This window comes from Phragmites australis, chromosome 10, assembly GCF_958298935.1.
Source record: "Phragmites australis chromosome 10, lpPhrAust1.1, whole genome shotgun sequence".
Taxonomy (NCBI): Eukaryota; Viridiplantae; Streptophyta; class Magnoliopsida; order Poales; family Poaceae; genus Phragmites; species Phragmites australis.
The window spans coordinates 33716428-33739262 of NC_084930.1; the positions used below are offsets into that span (position 1 = coordinate 33716428).

Consider the following 22835-nt stretch of genomic DNA (forward strand, 5'->3'; position numbering starts at 1 on the left):
GGTCCAAATGTACAAATCAGAAACGTGTTGGGCTGCGTCGTGCGTATGGGCCTTTGGGTTGGTCCAACACACTCATATGCCCAGCAGTTTTGTACAATAAAATTTATCTTTTTTATTTCTCATTATATAAGTAATTATTTGAGTTAACAATTGGAGATATATATTATAGCACCCTCTACACCACCAATTTTTTTCAAAAGATTTCATAACTATTTCGATAGTATTTAAATTTTAAGAATAATAGAACATATTATTTTTATTTTTAAATATGTCATCAGTTGTATGTGCGTTAGGTTTTTTTTAGAGTGTTAGCCTAATTTTACAATTTTTTTCAAACAGACGTCTATTTTACAATTTTTTTACTTTGGAAATAAAAAAATTGCAGCCAAAGTGGCCTACTGGTCTGGAGGGTTCTCGGACCTCCACAACCCGAACGTTCGGGACAAGGCAAAGACTCCAGAGGCCACACATCACATGATCACGGCGCGGCGCCTTCTCCTCCACCTCGCCGCGTTCCCATTTCCCAATCGTGCAGCCCCCATTCCATTCGCCACCCCAAGATCGAAGCCGTCCCCGACCAACGCAGTCGGGAATCCCTCCGGCGATCCCGCCCTCCTTTCCGCTGCCGACGCGCTCCGGGAGTTCCAGGTAAAGATTCCTCAGATGATTGCGCGGTTAATTCCTCACTCAGGATCGTTGGTGGCATGCTAGTCGACTCTGAAGCTTGATGGACATTTCGGTTGGTTCATACTGGTCGGATTGGTGGTGCTGTTCGGTGTTTTTAGTGGGGGGATACGGGCTTTGATGGATTATAATTTTGTAGGAAGAATCGATGGGTTATGTCATGTGCATGTAAAAAGGGGGAATCGAAGCTAATTTGTCGTAGGTCCCCAGTCGCTTTCTTGCTCCTACCTGTTTAGCGATGTTTAATTGTTCATGCGCAGCACATTTGTGTGGCGAGCTCAGAACTGAATTTATTTAGCACAGAGTTCGAGGGAGGATAGAAAGGATTGGGGATTATGAGAAATCTCATGTCTCGTATGGCCGGACTTGTGCTTGATTTGCTCACTGTATCTCATGTTGCGAGTTACTAATTATCACCATAACTGTTGCAGCTTGCAGAGCCCACCTAATTGCTGGGAAATGGATAGAGGGCAGAACGCAAGGAACAACTTCTTCGGTGGCAGGGACCCATTTGCTGGGTTTGGTGGCTTCGGTCCCCAAAGGAGCTTGATTTCTGGCTTCTTTGGAGGGAGGGATCCATTTGATGATCCGTTCTTTACCCAGCCATTTGGGGGTCGGATCGGTGGCCCTGGCATGTTCGGGCCTAGTCTTTTCGGACCGATGGGAGGGCCGTTCGGAGACATGAGAAACGATGGATTCATCGCGCAAGCTCCTCTGAGGAGTAGCGGCAGGGAGCCTGTCATTACAGAGCTTGATGAGGAGGAAGGAGAAAATGCAGAGGGCGGTAACGAGCAGTCGATCCATGATTCTTATGTTCAGGAGCCGGACGATGGTAGGAGCTGGGTTGAACCAATTTCCTTGTTCAGTTTCCTGGATCCCTATGGATCATATTTATAAGTCATGTCTTTTGGTTTGTTTCTTTGTAGGGATGGAAGGGGGCCAGGTCCAGCTGCGAAGGGATTTCAATAGGGCTAATGAAGGGCAGTCGCAAGCTCGTACTTTCACATATCAGAGCTCTTCTGTGACTTATGGTGGTATTGATGGAGCTTACTACACCGCTTCAAAGACTAGGAGGACTGGTAGTGATGGAGTAAGCACATAACTGATGAAATTACTCATGAGGCCTCATTTTTTGGTACTCAGAATTAACAATAATTTTGCTTCTTGCAGATTACTGTGGAAGAAAGCAAGGAAGCAGATACAACAACAAAAGAGGCCGCTCATAGAATCTCCCGAGGAATTCGTGACAAGGTAGACAACCTTTGTGATGTTCAATGCCCTGCTCATTTAATCCAAATCATATTGGGTATCATGGTGCACACTGAATTACGTACATAGATTTCAAGGACAAACTTGGATATCTTATTGTTAATGGGTCCAAAAATGGCAAAACAAATGACCTTTTAGGTTTTTGTTCATCTAAAGCAAAGGAGACTTGAATTTGGCTGCAGTATTACTAATTTTTCCTCGTATTATTATTTTAGGGCCATTCCCTGACAAGGAAGCTGAATTCAGATGGGAAGGTTGACACCACGCAGATATTGCACAATCTAAACGAGGGTTTGTTTGATATTTCTAGCTTTCTTGTTGTGCCCTGGATGCATTTTTGATAATTTTTAACTCAAGTCCTCTATAGATGAACTAGCTGGATTTGAGGAATCATGGAAGGGGAATGCTGGACATCACTTGCCTGGCTGGAATCAAAATGCTGGTGCACCTAATAATGATAATTCTGGTAAGCATGGCGTTTTATATTCATAAGAACTTATGAAAATTATCTCAGTCATTAACTTGGTCAACCAAGGGTGTTGCCTTATACATAATTATTTTCCGTATCATTTGATCTATGCTGTTACTTAAGCATTGTTCCAAGTGGTCAGCAAGCATACCTGACAACAAGCAGGTCAGCCACGGTCACGCACATGTAAAAATGAGCAGCTCTCCTTAATCCGAGTGCACTCCTTTGATGTCTTAGTTCCTGCTTGACTCATTCTAGATGCCAAGTAGCGGTCACTGATGCAAAGGTCTGCTAACAGAATTCCGGCATACATTTTTTGATTGCTGAAATTACATTGTGATTTTCCGTTCTAGTTCTTAATGTGTTTAACACTGCTATGCATAGTTTTCCGAGATGTTTTTCCCCAAGTTAGTGTTGAACCATCATGGTATGATTTTTGCATCGCCTGCCTTTTCTAATCTTCAGTTTTACGCCTGTTGATGTACCACAGATAACCGTGGCTCCAGTAGACGTGGCCGACGACCTGCACGGGGTTGGGCGCTTCCTGGAAGAGAGCAAGCCCGTGATTCAAGCAGCAATGGAAAGCCGAAATCACGAGTCATCCCAATCTCCTGAAGAGAGTATCTTATAGCATCCACGGGGTAAATAAATAAACTGCTGGTTTGTGGAAGCAGCAAGGTTTAGGTCCAAGTTCGTTTCAAGGAAATGGTCTAGGTCCCAAGGAATCGAGTCCTGAAGGTCCAGACGTGCCCAGTGCCTGATGTTGTGGAGGGGGTATCTCTAGTTGTGTAGTACATTTTGATCTCTGAAACAATTTGGTACCCATGTTTTGTATTGAACGATGGCTCATCGACTTTATTGCTATCTTACGGTAAAAGCATCGTGTATATTGGAAACCTGATTATGTGTTTGCTTTCTTCTGTTGTTCTTGCTTGGGTCACTGAAGGATGTCAAGCGATCCGCTGTTGTGTTTGGAAAAAAGAGGTGGAAGTTTGGTTTTGCCTTTGCCAAATTGTGCAGTGCCCGTCAGCACGTGCTCGGACCTGGCACAGGCAGCACCAGGCTCCCAAAATGATAAGAACGCGCCGGTCGAGCAGGCGAACACTCGTCGCAGCGCCGCGTTCCTCCACGGCGCAGCCTTTCTGCCGGCGAGCCACTATCTTTCGACCCGATGGTCCAACCCACCAGCGGCCGATGTGCCGCTCCCTGGACGAAGAAACGCAGCTTTCGGGGCTGAAGAATTGCCCATGGTGCTCCTAAACGGGAAATACATTCTATACAAGGTGTTGCATATGTCTCCTTCCACAGCACCATCTGAATATCCAATACTTATTCTATGTGGATCTCAAAACAATGAATCTTACATAAATAAAAAATTATCATGCATACTTACTCCACATATATAATTAGCGTTAAGTAAATCTCATTACCACTTTGGGATTCACATGTGTGGATACAAAAGCATATATCTACAGCACCACCGTATAGAATTTATTTTTCCTAAATGTGACTTCAGATCGTTTGTCAAACATCAACACGTCGCCGTTGCTCACCCGCTACGTCCACCTTGTGCTTGTTGCGCGCTGCATAACACAGCCGACAACTCCAAGTATTTTACCCGCATCAGCCGTGATTTCTCATTGAAACGATAAGTCATTTCCCTCCACCAACACAGCCACGTGGACTCGGAACCCCTGCTCCCGCCATGTCCCTCCCCATACATGCCCCTTCTCATGCACTTAGCACGCATGGCCTATCTCGATCGTGCATCTCTTCACCTAATACACATTCATCAATTTATTATTTCACCTACTTATAATTTTTTTCACATACCCAATATAAATCTCAATAAAAATAAACGATCCTATTTACTATACATCCTTTTGTGAAAATTTCGTATTACTCACCTACTCATATCACCCGTCGCTTCCACTAAAACTGGTCAACTGGACCGACACGAGATCCGTTTGTAGACACAACCTAGAACGGTATGACCCAAGGGCAAGCCGAGCCATACCTGAGCCGAGGCTATGGCACGTCATGCTTACACAACCCAATCCAGCTACGCTACCCTATCGGTTGCCCTATCATCCTACCTATCGTGCCATGAGCCGGCACAACATAGCTCGATTTTAAATAAGTTGTACTTAGGCTAAAGTCTCGACAAGTAAACTACCACAACACGATCCACTTAACTAGCCGTTATAAATAAACTCGTGCAAGAGCAAGCCACCTATTTAGTTAGGTCTAGCTTCCACCCTCCCCTCGTTATCCGCCTACCAAAAAAATGCCCTCAAATTCCCCAAGAACCAACAAAAACCCCTGCAAAAACATCAAACCGTGGTACCCAGCCAAATAACCACCTCCTCAGTTCCTGAGAAAATTACTTTTTTACCATCCTTATGAATGGCGCACTCCCAAACACCATCCTACCAAAGTTTCACTTCCAAATACCACCCGAGCCCATAGTCAGTACACGCAGATGAACAATGCACCTATGAACAGTATCCGAAACTAAACATCTTGTGTAATTCAAACTAAAATATGTCAATTTTTGTACTACTCTGTAATTTATAAGCAACCTATTTTAACTGGATTTACTAAAAATCTTATAAATAATTCAAACTAAAATTCCTCAAAATATGAGAAAATTCACTAATATTCCTTTAATATAATGTACTAATTTTCAAAATTATCTTCCACCTTAGTTTATAAGTGAAAAAGTGAGGTCCTTTGTAATACCCATTTAAGTTCCTTTATTAAAAGTGCATTATAAATGAACTCACTTTTTCACTTATAAGATAGGGTGAAAGATAATTTTAGAAATTATTACATCACATTAAAGGAATATTAGTGATTTTTTTATATTTTTGGGAATTTTTGTGAAGTCTTAAAAATTGCTAGACTTGCAAAAGTAGCACCTTTTGAGTAATTTTAGTTTATCTACATAATATTTTTCGATGAATCCAGTTAAAATAGATTGCTTATGAATTGTAGAGCACGCAAAAAATGGACACAATTTTTGGTATTTTTAGTTTGAATTACACAAGATTTTTAGTTTCGGATACTGTTCATCCGCGTGTACTGAATATGGGCTCGGGTGGTATTTGGGAGCGAAACTTTGGTAGGATGGTGTTTGGGAATGCGCCATCCGTAAGAGTGGTAAAAAAGTAATTGCCCCTGGGTTCCCAGCCATGCCGCCGCTCGCGCGCCGCCTCGCCGCGCACCTCCTCCTCCAGCGCCGCGTCCGCGCCCGCGCCCTCCACACGAGGCCGCCCACCGACCCGGGCGTGCTGGCCTGCCGCCTCGCCTCCCGCGCCGTGGTGCGCTTGGCGGGGCCCGAGGCCGCGCGCTTCCTCCACTCGCTCCTCACCAACGACCTCCTCTCGGCCTTCTCCGCCGACGCCTCATCGCGGGGGCCCGCGGCGCCCGCCTACGCCGCGCTGCTCACGCCGCAGGGCAGGTTCCTCTACGACCTCTTCCTCTACCGGCCCCCGCCGCGGTCGCAGCTGCTCGACCGCACCGGGTCCGCACCGCAGACCGGGGAGAAGCCCAAGGGGGAGGAGGGGGAGACAGGGGAGGTGCTTGCAGATGTCGACGCGGCGGAGGTCGACGAGCTCCTCGCCTGCTTCAAGAGGTGATTGGCAAAGTTCATGCTCAACATTCAGTTTAGTATTAATAGTTTAATACGGTATTTCAGTCTAAGACTTGTAGTCTGTGAGGAGAGGCTTGTGATCGAAGTCATCAAACCGCGACGGCCAGGAAGATTTATTTAGGAATTTTGGTGGTAATCAACGAAAAGGAAGTTTATTTAATCAAAGCGATTGCTTTAGTGATTCTTAGGTGCTTGCTGGATAGTTTCGTTTCATGTTGGAAATTTGGATGATGTGTACATGTTTCGATGCGCGGTTCGTTGGACATTTTAGTGTCATAGCCCATAGTTGGGAGTCTAATTGAGTGTCAGAACTTCAGCTGCAAAAGAGTTGTTGAATCCCAACTAGAACTTGCAGACAGTATCGGCATTGTAGATGCTGTTCCAGATTTTAGTGTCAAATTAGGAACAGTAGCTACAATATGCTCTTGTATGAAGCAGCTTCCCTGGAACTAATTGTTGGTATTAGGTTATTACGTTGAGTTCGAATTGGATTACATAGAATTTGCATGCTTGTTGTAGCTGAGGATACATCACATCACGCCTCTTTCCATTGAATTGGAAACCTATCCTCTTATTCCTGAACGATCTTCATTCTGTTGATAAATGTTATGTCTTTGATCTGGCATCTTTTTCCTGTTTTCAGATATAGGTTGAGATCAAAGGTTGAGATAGATAATGTAAGTGAAGATTTTGTGTGTTGGCAAAGATTTGGACGTAGTGTGGTGCATGCTGAACCTTCTACTCAAGAACCTGATGCTCGATCCATTGGATGGGGACAAGGTCCTGACCATGCTGCTGAGTCAGTTGCACAAGGGAACGGTCATGGTTGGCAGTGGTTCAAAGATCCTCGGTTGGACTACCTTGGTTACAGAGGAATTTTTCCCGCTGATACAATACGTAAGTCATTTGTTCTTGATGTTTCCTAATGCTTATCTGACTTGAAACACAATCCATTTGAACACTTGACCTATTCCTTTATTCACAGCACCACTAGTTGAATCCGACAAAGAAGCAGATGAACGCCATTATCAGCTTTGGCGGATAGAAAATGGAGTTGCAGAAGGTTCAACTGAGATCCCAAAAGGTAAGATTCTTTTCCAAGCTGGTTTTTCACAACGATGCATTGTTGTCATAATTACTGTTCTACACTTAGATGTTAAATAGGTATGTTGTTTTCTGCTTCTGTACAATATTAGTACCGCTATCTGAAAACATTTAGTTCCTATACAGGATTTGCTGATGTCGTGTCTTTACAAATCCAGCTTATAATGTTTTCTTTGTTACACATCGTCGAAAAGTTTTCTTGTTTGTAGTCTATATTTTGACTTAGAAGCTACTCCAAGTTCACATAATAGGATTTCATAAATTTGATTCTAGAGCTATCATTGCACTATGCAGGGATATGTAGAATAACCTGTCCTAAAAAGAGTAATGTCTTAGTAACACAAAACTTACTTTGACACCATTCATGATCTCTATCCACCAAAACAACTTTGAGACAATTGGATTTGATTTGATAGCCGACAACTAGTGGGTAAGTGTTGGTGGTCTATGGATTATGCGGACATCTAGAGGAGCTACCACAGAGGATTAGAGTACCATACATCTTTCCCTGTTTTCTTGTAGCACATGGACATGAGGTATTTAAAAGATCTCTAGAATATTTTTGGCGTAAAATGTCAGGAGCGCTGCCCTTCATTAAGAGGAGAAGAGAATAAAGTCTTTAGTACAGAGCCCCCAGTCCTGGCATTAGGCCGCAAGCACCAGGGTTATATATAAATTTACAAGGAAAACTGAACGCCCATATTATGCAAAGAGAAGGCAACTAATGTCTGAAAAAAACACCCGCAGCCAAAAAAAAAACACTCCCTTGCGCTACTCTCTATTCACTTCTTGGTCGACTTCGTGCGGTGCCTGGAAGGCCATCCTTCTGAGACCAATGTCCTCATTTTCCTTTAGCGCCACTTGCAATGCAGTCATCTCCTTCCCCTCGAAAATTCTTTGGTTCCTTTCTTTCCATACGTTCTACCAGCAATGGAGAACTGCTCCTGTTAGATGCCTCATTTGCTCTGTGTTCATGGGCTTCACTGTCAGTTGCAGCCATTTGTTCACATGTGCGCCGATGGATGCTTGATATGTTATAGGTGTGCTGTTCATCTAACTCTGCATGAAGGCCCAAACTTGATAGAATATAATTGACCTTATACCGTTACAATTTCTTTTTTTGAACTAATACCTTAAGACTATATCATACATGTAGGAAAGTAGGATTATCCGACAGTACTTCCGTAGTCCCATTCTCTTGTCATCACTGGTGCCTCTCGTAACATTATTTTGGCAGTTAGCCAATTATCCAACTATTTTGTGACATGTTTGTCCTGATCAAATACCAAATGGCCTAGATTGTTCATTTCTTTTCCTTGAACTGTCTTCTTTTGTTTCAGGTGAAGCAATCCCACTTGAGTACAATCTTGCCGGCTTGAATGCCATTTCATTTGAGAAGGGGTGCTACATTGGGCAGGAGCTTATCGCACGGACACACCATCGCGGTGTCATTCGGAAGCGCCTGATGCCTATGAAGTTTGTTGACGAGAATGGACAAGGTATGAATTTTTGTGCTAAATAGCAGTGTATCACCATTCATTCTGTTGTCGGATGCTTATTATAACACTGTAACACCATTCATTCTGGTGTCCGGTGCTTATTTTGCAATTTATGTCATCAGAGCTCGAGCAGGCTGTCGCTCCAGGTTCAGAAATTGTCAACGAGGCTTCTGATAAGAAGATTGGTACAGTAAACACAGTTCTCGGCTCCCATGGAATGGGCCTGTTGAGACTCGAAGAAGCACTGAAACAAAACTCAGACCTTCGCATCAATGATAATAGGGATGTGAGAGTCAAGGCGATCAAACCAGACTGGTGGCCAGCCGAGTGGACGCAGGTGCTTGAACAGCAGAGTGCAGTTGCTTGAGAGCAAAAGCCGTGAACTTGAGCCTAAGCTCCCAATGAAAGCTCTTCGGAGCTCATAGCAGAATTCTGAAAGATATCTATCATCAGGTGTTGAAGAGAGGCACCCATAGCTAACAGTTTTACTTTGGTCATGTTGTCTTTGGTGTATCTTGGCAGGCAGAGCCAGTTTTCTTCTTCTCTACCTGCGCTTGACTTGTATGTCGATCAGAAATAAGCGAATCCAAACATGCACTGTATTCCAATAAGTTTCTCTGTTGACAGCTCGACAGCAATAAGGTTCATCTTGTACTACATTTTTTCTTCCTGGCAGTGAGAACAGATGTTCTATTTTTTTTTAATCTATAGAACAGATGTTCTAATCTTGCAAATACATTTGATCATGCATGAGCACTGTCTCAACACCGTTTTATGTACGTTTTATGTAGGGGGGTTGTATGAGTGATGTAGGAGGCTGTAATTTTTCAACATTTGTTTACACTGGCCATGGACTGGACCACACTGGGCGGCCCTCTACTCCTCTAGTGCCATGGGTACAAATGAGCAGTGACCACAGTGCTGGGTGCTGCAGCAAAAGACATCTGCCATTGCCGTCGTCCCGTCTCAATGAATCTTGACCACACGACACCTTGGATTCCCTGTCACCTTTTGGTCCCTGCAGCAAACCGTCGGCAAAACCAAATGGACTTGAACGGAATGTCGTTGCAAAACATGCCGCTGCTAAGTGCTAACTAGCACAGCAGACGCAGGCAGGTAGAGTTTGTAGCGAAGCAGCACTGTACTGTACAGGACAGCCAGCTCTTCTGTGGATACCAAGCGACGTCCGTATGTGAGAAAAGATGTACAGTATCCTGCCCAGTATTTCAGCCTTATTCAGGTTATGCAAATTACCATTTCGACCTCGTGTCTGTGCCTTTTATTTTTCTTTACTGAACTTAAATGTGGATAAGAATTCAGGAGAGCTAAATACTTTTAGTCTTGTAGCTAACGGAGGGAGGGACCATGTGCACACGTGACACGAAAGTACTCTACTCGCCCTATGCATGCTTCACCAGGAACCATCAAACAAAGCCTGGAAAAAAAATCTGTACTCACAAGAACACACTTTATTCGGATCATTACCAAAGCTGCATACCACTCACCATGCTACAGGACAAGAAACTTGGTGAGGAACTTCTGACGGTATCAACACGCTTATGCATGTGACAGCATTGGCAAAGCTAGGTAAATTGGGTTAAGCTCGGCTTTCTCCTACACCCCCGTCTCATTTAGCCTCTGCTAGGCAGAGCTATAGCTCCAAAATTCATATAAAATTTAGAGTTTGTAAAATAAAATAAAATAATTTAAATATTATTTTAAAAAAATTCAGAGTTAGAAATGATTTAATCAAAGGCCCTTAATATGTCCATAGTTTCAAAAAATTCTAGAGATACGGATGATAAGCTCAAATCCAACAGCGTTCATACAGACGAACACAAACACCTGCTGACCTGCAGGAACCGGTTCCTCTGACGTTGGTGGAGCAACGGCAGAGGTGTACAGTAACTCGTGGGATGCGCTACAGTTCTCTGACGCTGCACAGTAACGAATTTACTGTTCATCAATATATTGTGGCGATTTTACTGTTTGCATACCTACTGTAGCGTCGGATCTTGTCCGCCCATTTGTGATCACGGCTCAAAACTGCCCGACTGTCCTCTGACGTCAAAATCTCCAACGTTAGAGGATCTCGTTTCTGACCTGCATCCCAACGTTCAAATCCGTGTTCAAATTCAAACTGATGCATTCACGTTTGATTCTTTTCAACTTCAACAACCCAACTGCTCACCTGACTGTTTGAGGCTGCTCCAGCTTCCAAGGACCAACACGGCACAGCGGCAGAGAGGAAGCGTCACAGCGCCCGGTGCAGTGCGTTGCGGAGTCAATGCTGCTCTGCTCTGCTCTCTGGGAGCCCGAACCACCAAATGGCAGACAGCCAAGACTCCACCGAGCGGAGCAGACGCCGAGAGCTTTATTTCTGACGGAACGCCCAATGCCGCTTTAGTTGGGGCATGCACGACACTGACAAAAGGATTGATGTGCATTGCTGCCTGCCTCGAACCAATACACAACTCCCCAAGCTTTGGTTGAGCCAATTGTTGTTTCATCAAACTTTCACTGCTGTTTGGTTCAGTAGCAGAATCATGTTTTGTAGGTTTACATTGGGCAAAACTTTTTTTTGAACGCTGAACATTGGGTAAAAATTAAATGGCTAATTTGGCTTGGACACAAAAAGTAGTCTCCACTAGATTCACGAACCTAGACACACTAGCCTGGCTTGCTCGGTGCTGTCTTGTCTATGCAGAGAGGAGACAGGAGAGAAAGACCCAATAGAGGTCACAGCTTCAGAACAGAAGCTTTGGGAGGAGGAGGAGCACACTCTCTGTCTCTCTCTCTCTCTCTCCCACGCATTTTCAAATGCCAATGCTCATTGCATCATTGCAGCCAACGAAGCATGCACGCGTCTGAAACTACTATCTCATTTCGAGAGAAAAGTTGCAGCTCCGATTAGCTCCAGTAATGACAGTACAGTGCTGTAATAAAGGCCGATTTGTCTTGTCCTGATAACAGGGCAGACAAGATTATGGTATAATGGCGCCGTGATTAAATGCGGGGTTGGTTGGTGATTGCGCCATTGATGAGTTGCTTTGGTTTCTTTTGGGACTTTTGTTCTTGGCCTGCATAAACAAATCACGGTGCTGCGTTTCCCGATGGACGGACAGATTCTGATGCCGCTGCTGCTTTTGCTCGTGCTGATGGAGCTTGGATGAAATTTGCCTTTGCGTGACAAATTGATGACAGAAACACGTTGAAGGTTTAACTATTTTTCAAACGAAAATAGGGCCGGTAATAATCTGTATACTGCATTTTCTGTAGTGGTGTCAATCCAAAAAAAAATTCTCATGTTCCGAAACAGGGACTTACTGTCAGTTCAAGTTTGCAATTCGTTAACTGTTTTGACTTTTTACAATGCTGGCAGAGAGGGTGGAACTGTATTGATGTTATTTCTGGAATGGAGAAATGTATCAAGCCATGGACACGTCCTTGTGCTTTGTCAAATTAGCAAAGTTTTGCTGACAATACATGCATTCAATTATTGAAATAAATAAATAAATGGGAGGGGCACTATGGGTCTGATTGGTTGTGGTGAGAATTTTTCAAAAGCTGTTTTTAGAAGTTACTTATATAAAAACTGTTTTTAAATTAACTTTTGATAATGATGAAATATATAATATATATATAATATCTCTCAAAACAATCTCTCAGAAGCTACAAAATCTCTTCCAGATCAGATCAGCTTCTGGTTTCTAAGTAATCATGGTAACTTTTATCAATTTTTACTTTGTAGAAGTTATTTTCAGAAACATACTGTTTAATTCAATTTTCTCCTTCCGAGTAGTAAAATCCAGCAGAACCCCAACCAAATAAGGTCTGAGTAGTGACACAGGACGAAAACAGTGTCCAGGCCTACAGGGCCAACGGCAAGGGCTCAGTCTGGACTCTGGAGGGAGCAAAAAGGACATCACACGCACGCACTTGCCATTCCCGTGCATCCTGCCTGTGCAGAAATGCAGAACTGTATAAGTGTCCTCTTTTGTTCAGAGATTCAAATTTGAAATTGGTTTAAATTCTTCGTTCTTGTGTACAGCTCGGTTGAAATCAGTACTGTTGTTTGTTACTTCTAGTAGCTGCAGTTTTCACCTATTTTAAGGAGAAGGGAAGCATCAATGTTGAGATCAAATTAATGTAGTAGCACTGAACAATAGTAGATGCGGGTTCATGGTCCAGCAAATTTAGTAGCACCCAGTCATCAACCATGTCAGTCAGGATTTGTTACATTCAATTTGAGATGCTTATCGAGAATTTGTAAGAAAAACCAACAAAATACGACAGAGCACGTCAATGCAAGGAGAGCCAGTGCAAAGCTGGCCAAATTCGCATTACAAATGCTCTGAATATGCTACATTGATGGCATTCTGAATTTGCTACATTCAAGTCATGAAATGCTGGGATCAGTACACGAGTGACTAGACTAATCAATAGCATGTCAGCGGCAACTGGATAATTACCCTGTCATCAATTCACTACCACCACAGAAGGTCTCGAGGTCAAGCTGGCTCCCAAAATACATTTCAGATCAACTGGGTTCAGAACCTCAGCAGCAACTCACTGGCCGAGCTGCTGAACCACAGCTTCCATCGTCGGCCGCTGGCTTGGCACCTCGCTTGTGCAATATGCAGCAACTGCGGCGAGCTTTGCAGCTTCTGTCCTTGAGAAGGCACCGTTGAGGTTTCCATCAATCAGGCCTTCAAAGTCGCTCGCCGCTGCAGCGCCTACCTTCAGTTGTGAGACATCCCTCCTGCCTGTGATGACTTGGAGAACCACGATCCCGAATGCAAAGACGTCGCTCTTATCAGTGAATCTACCAGTGGTGGCGTACTCAGGGGCAAGGTACCCCATTGCGGCGCTGGCCTTCAGAGTTGAGAAGACGACATCATCAGCAAGGAGCTTATGCAGTCCCGGGACCGACATAAGTGGGGCGAAGTGGTGGTCGAGGAGGATCTTCTCAGCTGATATGTTCTGGTGAACTACTGGTGGTTTATTGCTCTTCTTACTGTGTAGGTACTCAATTCCTGCAAATGCGGAACAGATTAAGGAGTTGAACAACACTGGAACTCTCAAGAATCAGAAAGGGTAAATAATAGCATGGTAAATACCTTTTGCAATGCCTCTGATGATGGAAACTCTGGTAGGCCAGTCGAGAACACTAGCACTGGATCTGTCCTTAACGTCCAGATACTGTGACAAGCACCCATTTACCATGAAGTCGTAGACAAGGAAGCACTCGCCCCTCCCCCTGGAGCAACAGAAACCCCTCAGGCTAACGAGGTTCTCATGTCGAAGCAGGGTGAGCATCTTCAGACCGCGCAAGAAATCTGACTCCTCTTGCTTGCAGCTTGTCTTGTTGAGGCTCTTAACACAAACAACTGACCCATCCCGAAGGATTCCCTTGTATGTCGCGGCGAAGCCGCTCTTGCCTAGCAAGTTAACCTCCGAGAAATATTGTGTCGCGCATTCAACCTCCTCTAGATTGAACCTAAAGCTATCACTGACTTCACCGGATGATCCAATGCCCCCACCTGACAAAGGATCCCACCCGTTTGAGTACTCAACACTAATCAAAGGAGAAGCACTCCTTCTGCAGGCTTCCTTCTGCTGGTAATGGTCAGTGCTGAGCCTGCTATCAGAAACCTCCAGTGAGCTTCCAATCTTCTGCTTCTGCCGGCGGTACCATGAGAACGCAAATAGCCCGCAAAATGCGGCACCAATCACCACTGCAACCACACCGACAATAAGAACTCCTGTAGATGCATTCGACGACTTTGAGCAGCGAGAGCCTGAGCAGTTGTCAGGATTCGCCAATTGGGGCACTTGCCGTGTCTTCACAGTACCATCTGGACCAAAAGGCTCAGGCTTGCTTGGTTTCAAGCCATCCTCTGAAGAGGGGCAAATATCTAGCAAACTGAAGCCACCACCACAAAGCGCCTTGTTGTTTGCATACTGGAATCCACCATTCAGTCTCCTCAATCCTACCATCCAACACAAAATTGCATTGGTTAATAAGATAAAACAAAACACAACTTCAGAAAGGTTAAAGAGGAATTCATTACCAACAGGAACACTCCCGGAGAGGGAGTTATTGCGAATATCAAAGACCTCGAGCAACGGAACCTCTGCAATCTTTGAAGGGATTGAACCAAATAGGCTGTTGAAGCTTAAATCGAGCCGTGTCAGCTGTGTTAGGTCACCAAGAGTTGCCGGAATGGCTCCAGTCAGCTGATTGGACTGCATTGCAAGAACACTGAGCTTATTCAGGTTGCCTAGCTGAGGTGGTATGCTGCCTGTCAACTGGTTGTAACCCAGTTGCAACACTGCAAAAGAGAACAACGAAGTGTAAGAAAATCAAACGAGCCTATCTCCATACTGCAAACCACCAATTTTGATGCTCAATGGGATTAATCATCTCCCAATACGGATTTACAAGGTATATATAATCTCAGATGTTTGCAGACATGATACAAATTGTACTGCTCTTGTTTAGACGCTTGGAGGTGAGAAACTACATGTGCAGGGACATAAACAAAGCCTAGTGGCAACAAATAATATTTGACTGCTGGCCACTTGGACTCAGATAGTATTCGGCAAACCTACAAAACATGAATAGAAGGATGACATGGGAGGGGAAGCCCTAATCATTAGTGTTGTATCAACATGTATGAGTAGTTCAGATGAAAGATTGCACACAAACAGCTGAAAATCAGGTCAAATGAAAGAAATTCCTTCTGGCTCGCGTGTAAAAGTTTACTATCACAGCGCAAGATCCAATCTGAAGTTGTCCCCAAATAAACCCTCATAAGCACAATGAAACACACAGTAAAAAAAAAACTAGATCAAATACCCAATGTTTCAACTCCAAGAAGCTTAGAAGCTCCTCTCACATATGCAGGTGCAAGACAGAGATAAATCAAATAAATAAGGTAAACACGTGAGTGACACAGTGCTCCAGAAGAAGATCCGAAATGGAAACAACCATACAGAGCGTTCTTAGGTATAGAAGTAAGCAAATGGCCATTTCAAAAATTAACCGTTGCACTGATTGTCAACGCCAACGTCTAAAAAGCGAGTGCAGTAGCCTATGAGTATCACATTGATGGACCAACTGTTCTTCGCACTCTCTCCTCACAAAAATCTCAACTTCAACAGTAGCATAGGATTAAATGGACCAAACCTACCCAAGAAATTTGAAAGAAACTTGTAAAGAAAACCCCACTCTATGCCAAAACCCCGCAAGAAACCGACGAAAAATTGGAACCTTTTCGCCAGCATTTGTACCAAAACGAAGAAAGGACGCAATGGTTAGTACATTGGTTCTTGAACCGTTGAAAACGGAAAGCTTCACCCCAGCTTGTGTTTAAAGGTGGCATTTATGTGCCACTTTGGTCTGAAAATCTTCAAGGAAAGAAAGAAATCAAGCATGAAAGCCCAGAAAGAGGGTTCTATAGCTATGGAAAAGAAGTGACGTCAAATGTCACCTTTTTGAAGCTGAAATGGAAGAGAAACATTTTCTCCCCAATGAAGTGCTCAAAATACCAAGAGAGAGCCCATTTACCCAACAAACGAACTAAACCACGCTAAAGATGCAGTCTTGATGCCCAAAAAAGACGAGCAAGAAGCTGTCCTTACTCCAACTTTTCAGCCAGGAATCATACAGCCAACCAAGGTAAACGTCATAGAAAGCTAAAAAACCTCACCTTGGAGGCTGGCCATAGCGGCAATCTCGACGGGCACGGGCCCGGTGAGATGGTTAACGTCCAGGTACAGGTCCGTTAGCTCGGATAGCTTCCCAATCTCCCGCGGTATGGTCCCCCTGATGCCGTTGTAGTGGAGGTACAGCCCCTGGAGCCGCCGGAGCCCGGCGACCGCCGGCGGAAGGCTGCCAGAGAGCCCGCGGCCCTGCAGCGAGATGGCCGTGACGCGACCGTCGAGGTCGCAGGTTATGCCAAAGAAGGAGGCGCCGCAGGGGTCGCCGGAGGGGTGCCATGAGCCCAGGACCCGGCCGACCGGGTCAAGTGCCCGCTTGAGTGCCATGAGCGCGCGTGCGTCCTCCTCGTTGCGTGCCGAGGCGGCGAGGACGGCGAGGAGCAAGAGGAGGGGGAGAGGGAAGCGGAAGCGCGCGGCGGCCATGGGAGCAGGAAGCTTGAAGCGTCGCAGTGGGAGGGGACAAGGGAGGAGTGAGTGGTGTGGTATTGTACTGCTCGTAGAGTCGGAGGCCATTCCTGGGAACCAGAGGGAGTCAAGCGCAAATGCACAGTGACTGCTTTCGCTAACGCATGTACGAAACTCTTAGGCGATGTTTGGTGTCCGCCTAAGTTTTAAAGTTAAGTAAATATAATTTGTCATAAAAATATAGCTAATAATTTTTTAATTATAAGTGTAATAAAATTAGTTAAAAATTAAATACATAATGTATAGGTCAGAGACTAATAAAATGTAGCTTAATATAATTGTAACAGACAATAAAATAATTACTAAAAATCTATAACATAACTAACCTTATGCGAAACAAATTTAGACACGATCGAAACGAGCTCCTTATACACCAAGTCCAAAAAGACTCTTATACACCACGTCAGCCTAAATTAACACTTTGATTGCACTATTTCAACGTTTCGAGTATATTGTTTCAATATTTTTCACATAAAATGTTAAACTAGTATTCCGAAATTGTTGAGCTAGGCTTAAAAAAAAGTTTTTTCATAATATTGAATGCATATGAAGGCACAAGATGCAAGACTGGGCTGCGAATTGAAGGAAAACGGGTCATGCGCATCCTGGCCTAGCTTCTCAGGAAGAAAACTGTAAGAGAAATGAAGGAAAAATAAGTTCCTATCCTTTTGGTCCGTGACTTGGTATGGGCTGTAATTAATTAGTTGGGCTGGGTCCTAATCCTGTAGGATGCCAGGACTTTGTGGCCTGACTCCAAAGCGTTCCCTTAGGCTATGTCCAATGATTTTTCTTTGAAGACAAAAATTCTGTTGTGAAAGTATTTTTTTATTTATAGTTTTAACGGTTTTACTTTACAGTTTTTTTCACGACGGGATTTTCAAATCATTCCCTTCAGGACGGAATTCTCTTTCCTTTCACTTCGCTATTCCTTTCGAAAGGAGATGTTGGAGATGAGAGAAAATAAAGAGAATGAGAACGGGGAAGGGAATCGGGAAGAAACGAAATGAAGAGAATATGGTTGGAGATAGTTTTAGTGGTAGAAACAGCGTTAACAAATTCCTCAGTTACACTTGAAATTCATGGTAATCAATTTTATCGTTCCGCTCCAATAATATAAACAGATTGGTTACCGAATTTAAATTTAAAATATTCAATAATAATAATAATAAAATCAGAAAAAATTATAAAAAAACTAGAGAGAATTCTAAGAACCTATGTGAAAACAAATTTAAAAAATAATATCGTTTTGCATCATATTTTATAGGGAGGAAGTTTGAAAAGAAAAAAAAAACTTAAAGCGCGCAGCTCATTTATTAACTCATGTTAAAAAAAAGCTTAACATGCAAACACATATTTTTTCTTATGTAAGGTGTATCTTAAGCGGATCTTTAAAATTGGTTCACTTTAGTTGAAGTTTTATTAATTTCTCCATGATTTTTACAAAGTTCAGAAAGTTCAGAAGTATAATATGAATATGTTAAGAACAATACTGTAATTAACTTTTTCATGTCTACCATTATTTTTACTACATAAAGCATAGTGTAATTAAACTAATAAAAGTGATTTCACTAATTTTGGAGGTGTGATGGGATAGTTATGAATTAATCTAGCTACAACATATTTATATAATCCTATATGTTACAATAACTATAGCATTAGGCGAGAGAAGTGACTCCCTAGTGTTTCATGAGTTCATGTATTTCTAAAAGATATAAGATAGTGTAACAAGACTAACAAAATTGGTTTCTTGATTTTTGGATTAGTAAAGAGTAAACTATGCATTTAACTTGGTTTAGCAAATACATTTTATCACAGAAAATATTTAATTTTTTTATGAGTATAAATACTTTTATCATGTATATCATGTTATAAGGAAAAAAAAAATTTGTTTCACTTGATTTGAAACTCAGATGAATTAACTATTAATTTTACAAGGTTGAGCTATTTTTTAGTATTTTTAACATCACTGAAATTCAAGAAAACCGTTTGATAAATTGCTCAAACCGAACGGTTACCGACAATGCGAAAAATGCGCTCGATAAATCAGCTAAAACGTTCAGTAACCGGTTCAAATCGAGCGATTACCATTCAGTCGATTCGGTCTGAATTCTCGTTGAATTTCAAATTTAATCGAGTGAATTTTGAACGAATTCTTGACGAATTTCGAGCGGTTATCACGATAACCACAATTTTTCGGTTACCATCGGGTTTCAGTTTTTGCGCTCCAAATAGTTTTGTAAACCTTGGGTAGAAAATGGATTTGAGATGCAAGTTTTAAACGTCTTTTTCTCTCAAACCGTTTTTGAATCTGTTTGAACAATCGTGTTGTTTAAAATTAATACATTAAAATCAAATCAAATATGATTTTTTTAGTATAACATTTTGTGTGTACTAGTTGAACTGATTTTTCAAAAATGTTGAACTGGGTTTCATAAGAAGTTGAATTGAGTCTTGTAAAATGTTGAAAGGAGGTGGGCTAACCTCTCCCTCTTCGTGGGCCGAATTGGGCTTATTTTGATGGGCCCTCACCTCACCTTACCTCCTTGATAACCTTGTGGCAAAGTTTCGAGTAGTGCTTGATTTTTTTACTTGTAGGTTTGCTATTTATTTAGATATCTAAATGATGTCGCACTTAAGTGATATGTCTCCATTTCCTCATGCTGAAGATGGTTGATTATGTAAACTTTGTATGACTACGAGTTTTCCTGAAGCTTCCACGAGACAAATATATCTTGCCGCCGGTCCGCGACCAAGGCATAATATACACTTGCATGTTTCAGTCTTTGCCCGCACCGGAGTCTCTGAAGTTTCTAATAGATAGTTTCATACCAGATTATGAAAAGGCTCAAGATATGATTTTTGTAGCCTCGCATCTCGCTGTGTTGATATAGTACAAACTAGTTACTCTCGTCGTTATATAACAAGGATCTTACTACTACTTATGTTTACAGAACCAATACCCTATGAAAATTCCAAGATTAAGAGGTTCTAAACTGGACTAAAGATGTTTGAGAGAGATAAGAGTACTAGATGAAGGAGAAATGGCGTCGAAAGTGATGTATAAAATAAAAGGTTACCATCCAAGGAGGCACATGGTTAAGGAAATATCAATCTCATTAGGCGTAGCGTGAGACTGGATGACTATCGGAGAGCTGAAGCCACACCAAATATATGACTATGACCCAAAAAAGGTATCAGGTGTGTGCTGGGAGAGCGTACTTGGTATCTCTAAATAGCTATGGCACCAACTTCTCTAAGTGAGGCTTTGGCAGAGTTTTCTTCGATCACGCACATAGCCTTACTACCATTGATGTCTGACTAGCGATTGTGATGATGGACTTTTCCTACTTTTTGGGCTTTTAGAGACGATTTGTTTTGGTTCTGTTAGGTTGGATATATCTGATATGATCATGCATAAACTTGTTCATCTATATTTTGAGGGCAAATTGATAATAACATATCATTTTCTTGAGCTCACTATCCAAAATCCTTCATTTGCTCAAGAGAACAACCCATTTTGCCTTTAGATGGAATATTTATTTTTTTTCCTTCACATCCTGACATGATGCTCCAAACACCTTAAAGAAGACGACAATAATGATAACCTATCTTTGCTTTAATTCACAAACATTTCCAAGCAATATATATATAACAAGTTCATCTTAGCTGTGCCGATGGCAGTGGCCATGCATCCTCATCTCTACCGAATTGAACAGCAAAGCCACAGATGCCATAAAAAGGTTTAAGGGAAATAGCTTTCTGTGCTTCTATATTCACATATTCCAGGTGATACTACAACCAAGCAACTAGAGAGCAGAATCAAAAAAGAAAGAAAGAACAGATGTCTCCAAGTTTGTTTGATCCGTGTCGTTGAGCTCAGATTTTGAGCATTTCTACTGCTCCCGTGTAAATATTTGTGAAGTGATCTTCACATCTCATAATCACTACTATAAAACACTCATCATTGTCAGTTCAAAATCTACATTACTATTAGTTTTTAAACTGATAATGATTAAACGACAGTGATAATCACTATCGCTATCGGTTCCGGTTCAGGACTCCAATCGGCAATGATAATTTATATCACTACCGGTTCTTGACTTTAATATACCGATTGATATCCCTTATTACTACCGGTTCCAGCTATAAATCGGCAGTGATACACAATCATACAAAAAAAATTCAAAATTAAAATCGGAAGGCCATAATTAATTAAGCTTTATAATACTAAACAAAATCATTGTTTTTTAACACATTACTAACTAAACCCTAATCACTGCTACATATATTCAATGTACAACCAAAACAAACGACGTGACCATGTGCACGCAAAAGAACCATAAAACTTTCGGGTTGCCGTCGTTACAAAAGAACCACTACACCCGCTGTGCGCCTACGCCTACCACAGCCAATTGGAATCGACCATGACGAAAAAGTAGTTGTCCGCGTCGGTGTCGGTGTCGGCATCGGCATCGGCATCGGCATCGGCATCGGCATCGGCATCGGCATCGTCGTTCTCCTCCTCCTCCTCCTCTTCGTGTGAGCTCTAGCGCCTCTTCGGCTTCGCCCCATCAATGAAGAAGTTGGGTCTTGATGGCTCGATTTTTTATATGCTGGTTAAACTTATGAACCGGCAATAATGGTTTATTACTGCGGGTTATAACCAAACCAACTGAAAGGATCGAATAGCCCAAGAGGGGGGGGGTGAATTGGGATATTAATTAAAACTTCTACCGCTTTAGCAAATAAAACTAAAAGGAAATGTGACTAAGGGATTTAACTAGAACTAGATAGCTAATCAAGCAAGAATTAACTAAGAAAGACAATCACTAAGAAGAACTTGCAATAATAACAAAATTCAAAATAAGATGCAAGAAAGTAAGGAGTTGGAGAAGACAACACCGATTTTTTTCCGAGGTTTCGAGAAGTTGGCACTTCCCCCTAGTCCTCGTTGGAGCATCCACTAAGGATGTCGCTCCCCCTTGAGTCACCAAGGCTCAAGTGCTCTCTCTTGATTACCCCTTCTCCATCTCCGGATTGGCGGGTATCAAACCAAGTACATCCTCCTTCTCCCGGGGCTCCCACAATTCCTCCAAGAGCTCACCGAGAAATCCTTCGATCATCAAGACCGTCTAGGTGTTGCCAACCATCAAGAATAACAAGCCTCAAGCTTCGCTTGACAAAGACAAAGTCTAGACAACAACTAGATGCATACTTGCTACTCTTCAAGCACTCAAAGAAGTCCTTAATCCTCAACTAAGAATTTGGAATGGACACAAGTGCTCTCTCTCTTGCTTTTAAATGACACACCAAGTGTATGAGCTGCTACAGAGTCGCAAGAGCAACTGTTGAAATCATCTGAGTGGGTATTTATAGCCTAGAGATAAAAATTAGCCGTTGGCTAACCACTCCCATTTTTCTGTAATCACCGGATAATCCGCTGGCTATATCCTTAAGATCACCGGATAATCCGGTGGGTTCAAACCCAGAGTCAGCTGTCACTAGCCGTTGCACGGCAACACTTGTCCGGTGATAAACTCCGGTGAACAACAGTCATCACCGGATAATCCGGTGAGTACAACTCACCAGACCCTTTAGATTTCAGAACCTTCTGCAAGAAATACTCCGGTGATATTTTTTGCTCTCACCGGATAATCCGGTGAGTTCAATTTGTCTGAGTTTCTTCGCAACATTTCTCCGGTGATCTGCCAGCTAAGTCACCGGATAGTCCGGTGACTGTAATTTTCCACTGTGGCTCGAAGCAATGCTCTCTGCAAGAAATAGTCCGGTGTTCATATTATGGGGCATCGGATAATCCGGTGAATACAAAGTTGTTTTTCTCCCAAAATTTTCTCTGCTGGAAAAGCTCCGGTGGTCACCGGACTTCCATCACCGGACATTCCGGTGTGACACTTCTGAAATTTTTCATATAATTCGGATGCCTCAATTAGTGTTTATCCGGTGA

The 22835-nt window shown here is 42.7% G+C and overlaps 3 protein-coding genes across 3 annotated transcripts; 2 read left to right on the top strand and 1 right to left on the bottom strand.

Moving 5' to 3' along the window:
* Positions 1–445: 445 nt before the first annotated feature.
* LOC133930907 (uncharacterized) lies at positions 446–3339 on the top strand. The gene is made up of 7 exons (XM_062377682.1): positions 446–648; positions 1116–1516; positions 1611–1774; positions 1855–1935; positions 2169–2244; positions 2321–2419; positions 2913–3339. Exons 2-7 carry the CDS (start codon positions 1144–1146, stop codon positions 3035–3037), a joined length of 918 nt encoding a protein of 305 aa, XP_062233666.1. The 5' UTR covers positions 446–648; positions 1116–1143; the 3' UTR covers positions 3038–3339.
* Positions 3340–5556: 2217 nt separating this feature from the next.
* Positions 5557–9337, top strand: LOC133930911 (putative transferase At4g12130, mitochondrial). The gene is made up of 5 exons (XM_062377685.1): positions 5557–6059; positions 6721–6974; positions 7063–7161; positions 8522–8680; positions 8803–9337. The coding sequence occupies exons 1-5, from the start codon at positions 5617–5619 to the stop codon at positions 9045–9047; spliced, it is 1200 nt and encodes a 399-aa protein (XP_062233669.1). The 5' UTR covers positions 5557–5616; the 3' UTR covers positions 9048–9337.
* Positions 9338–13039: 3702 nt separating this feature from the next.
* LOC133930912 (protein NSP-INTERACTING KINASE 2-like) lies at positions 13040–16947 on the bottom strand. The gene is made up of 4 exons (XM_062377686.1): positions 16396–16947; positions 14755–15015; positions 13801–14673; positions 13040–13716 (listed from the first exon to the last, which is right to left on the bottom strand). The coding sequence occupies exons 1-4, from the start codon at positions 16916–16918 to the stop codon at positions 13250–13252; spliced, it is 2124 nt and encodes a 707-aa protein (XP_062233670.1). The 5' UTR covers positions 16919–16947; the 3' UTR covers positions 13040–13249.
* Between the last annotated feature and the right edge of the window lie 5888 nt (positions 16948–22835).

Coding starts and splice junctions, on each gene's coding strand:
- LOC133930912 (XM_062377686.1), bottom strand. CDS start 16,918: ATGGCCTCCGACTCTACGAGCAGTACAATACCACACCACTCACTCCTC. Junction 15,016..16,395: donor CGCTATGGCCAGCCTCCAAG/GTGAGGTTTTTT, acceptor TCTCTTTTGCAG/TGTTGCAACTGGGTTACAAC. Junction 14,674..14,754: donor CTCCGGGAGTGTTCCTGTTG/GTAATGAATTCC, acceptor GTTGGATGGTAG/GATTGAGGAGACTGAATGGT.
- LOC133930907 (XM_062377682.1), top strand. CDS start 1,144: ATGGATAGAGGGCAGAACGCAAGGAACAACTTCTTCGGTGGCAGGGAC. Junction 1,517..1,610: donor TGTTCAGGAGCCGGACGATG/GTAGGAGCTGGG, acceptor GTTTCTTTGTAG/GGATGGAAGGGGGCCAGGTC. Junction 2,420..2,912: donor ACCTAATAATGATAATTCTG/GTAAGCATGGCG, acceptor GATGTACCACAG/ATAACCGTGGCTCCAGTAGA.
- LOC133930911 (XM_062377685.1), top strand. CDS start 5,617: ATGCCGCCGCTCGCGCGCCGCCTCGCCGCGCACCTCCTCCTCCAGCGC. Junction 6,975..7,062: donor TTTTCCCGCTGATACAATAC/GTAAGTCATTTG, acceptor CTTTATTCACAG/CACCACTAGTTGAATCCGAC. Junction 8,681..8,802: donor TGTTGACGAGAATGGACAAG/GTATGAATTTTT, acceptor TTATGTCATCAG/AGCTCGAGCAGGCTGTCGCT.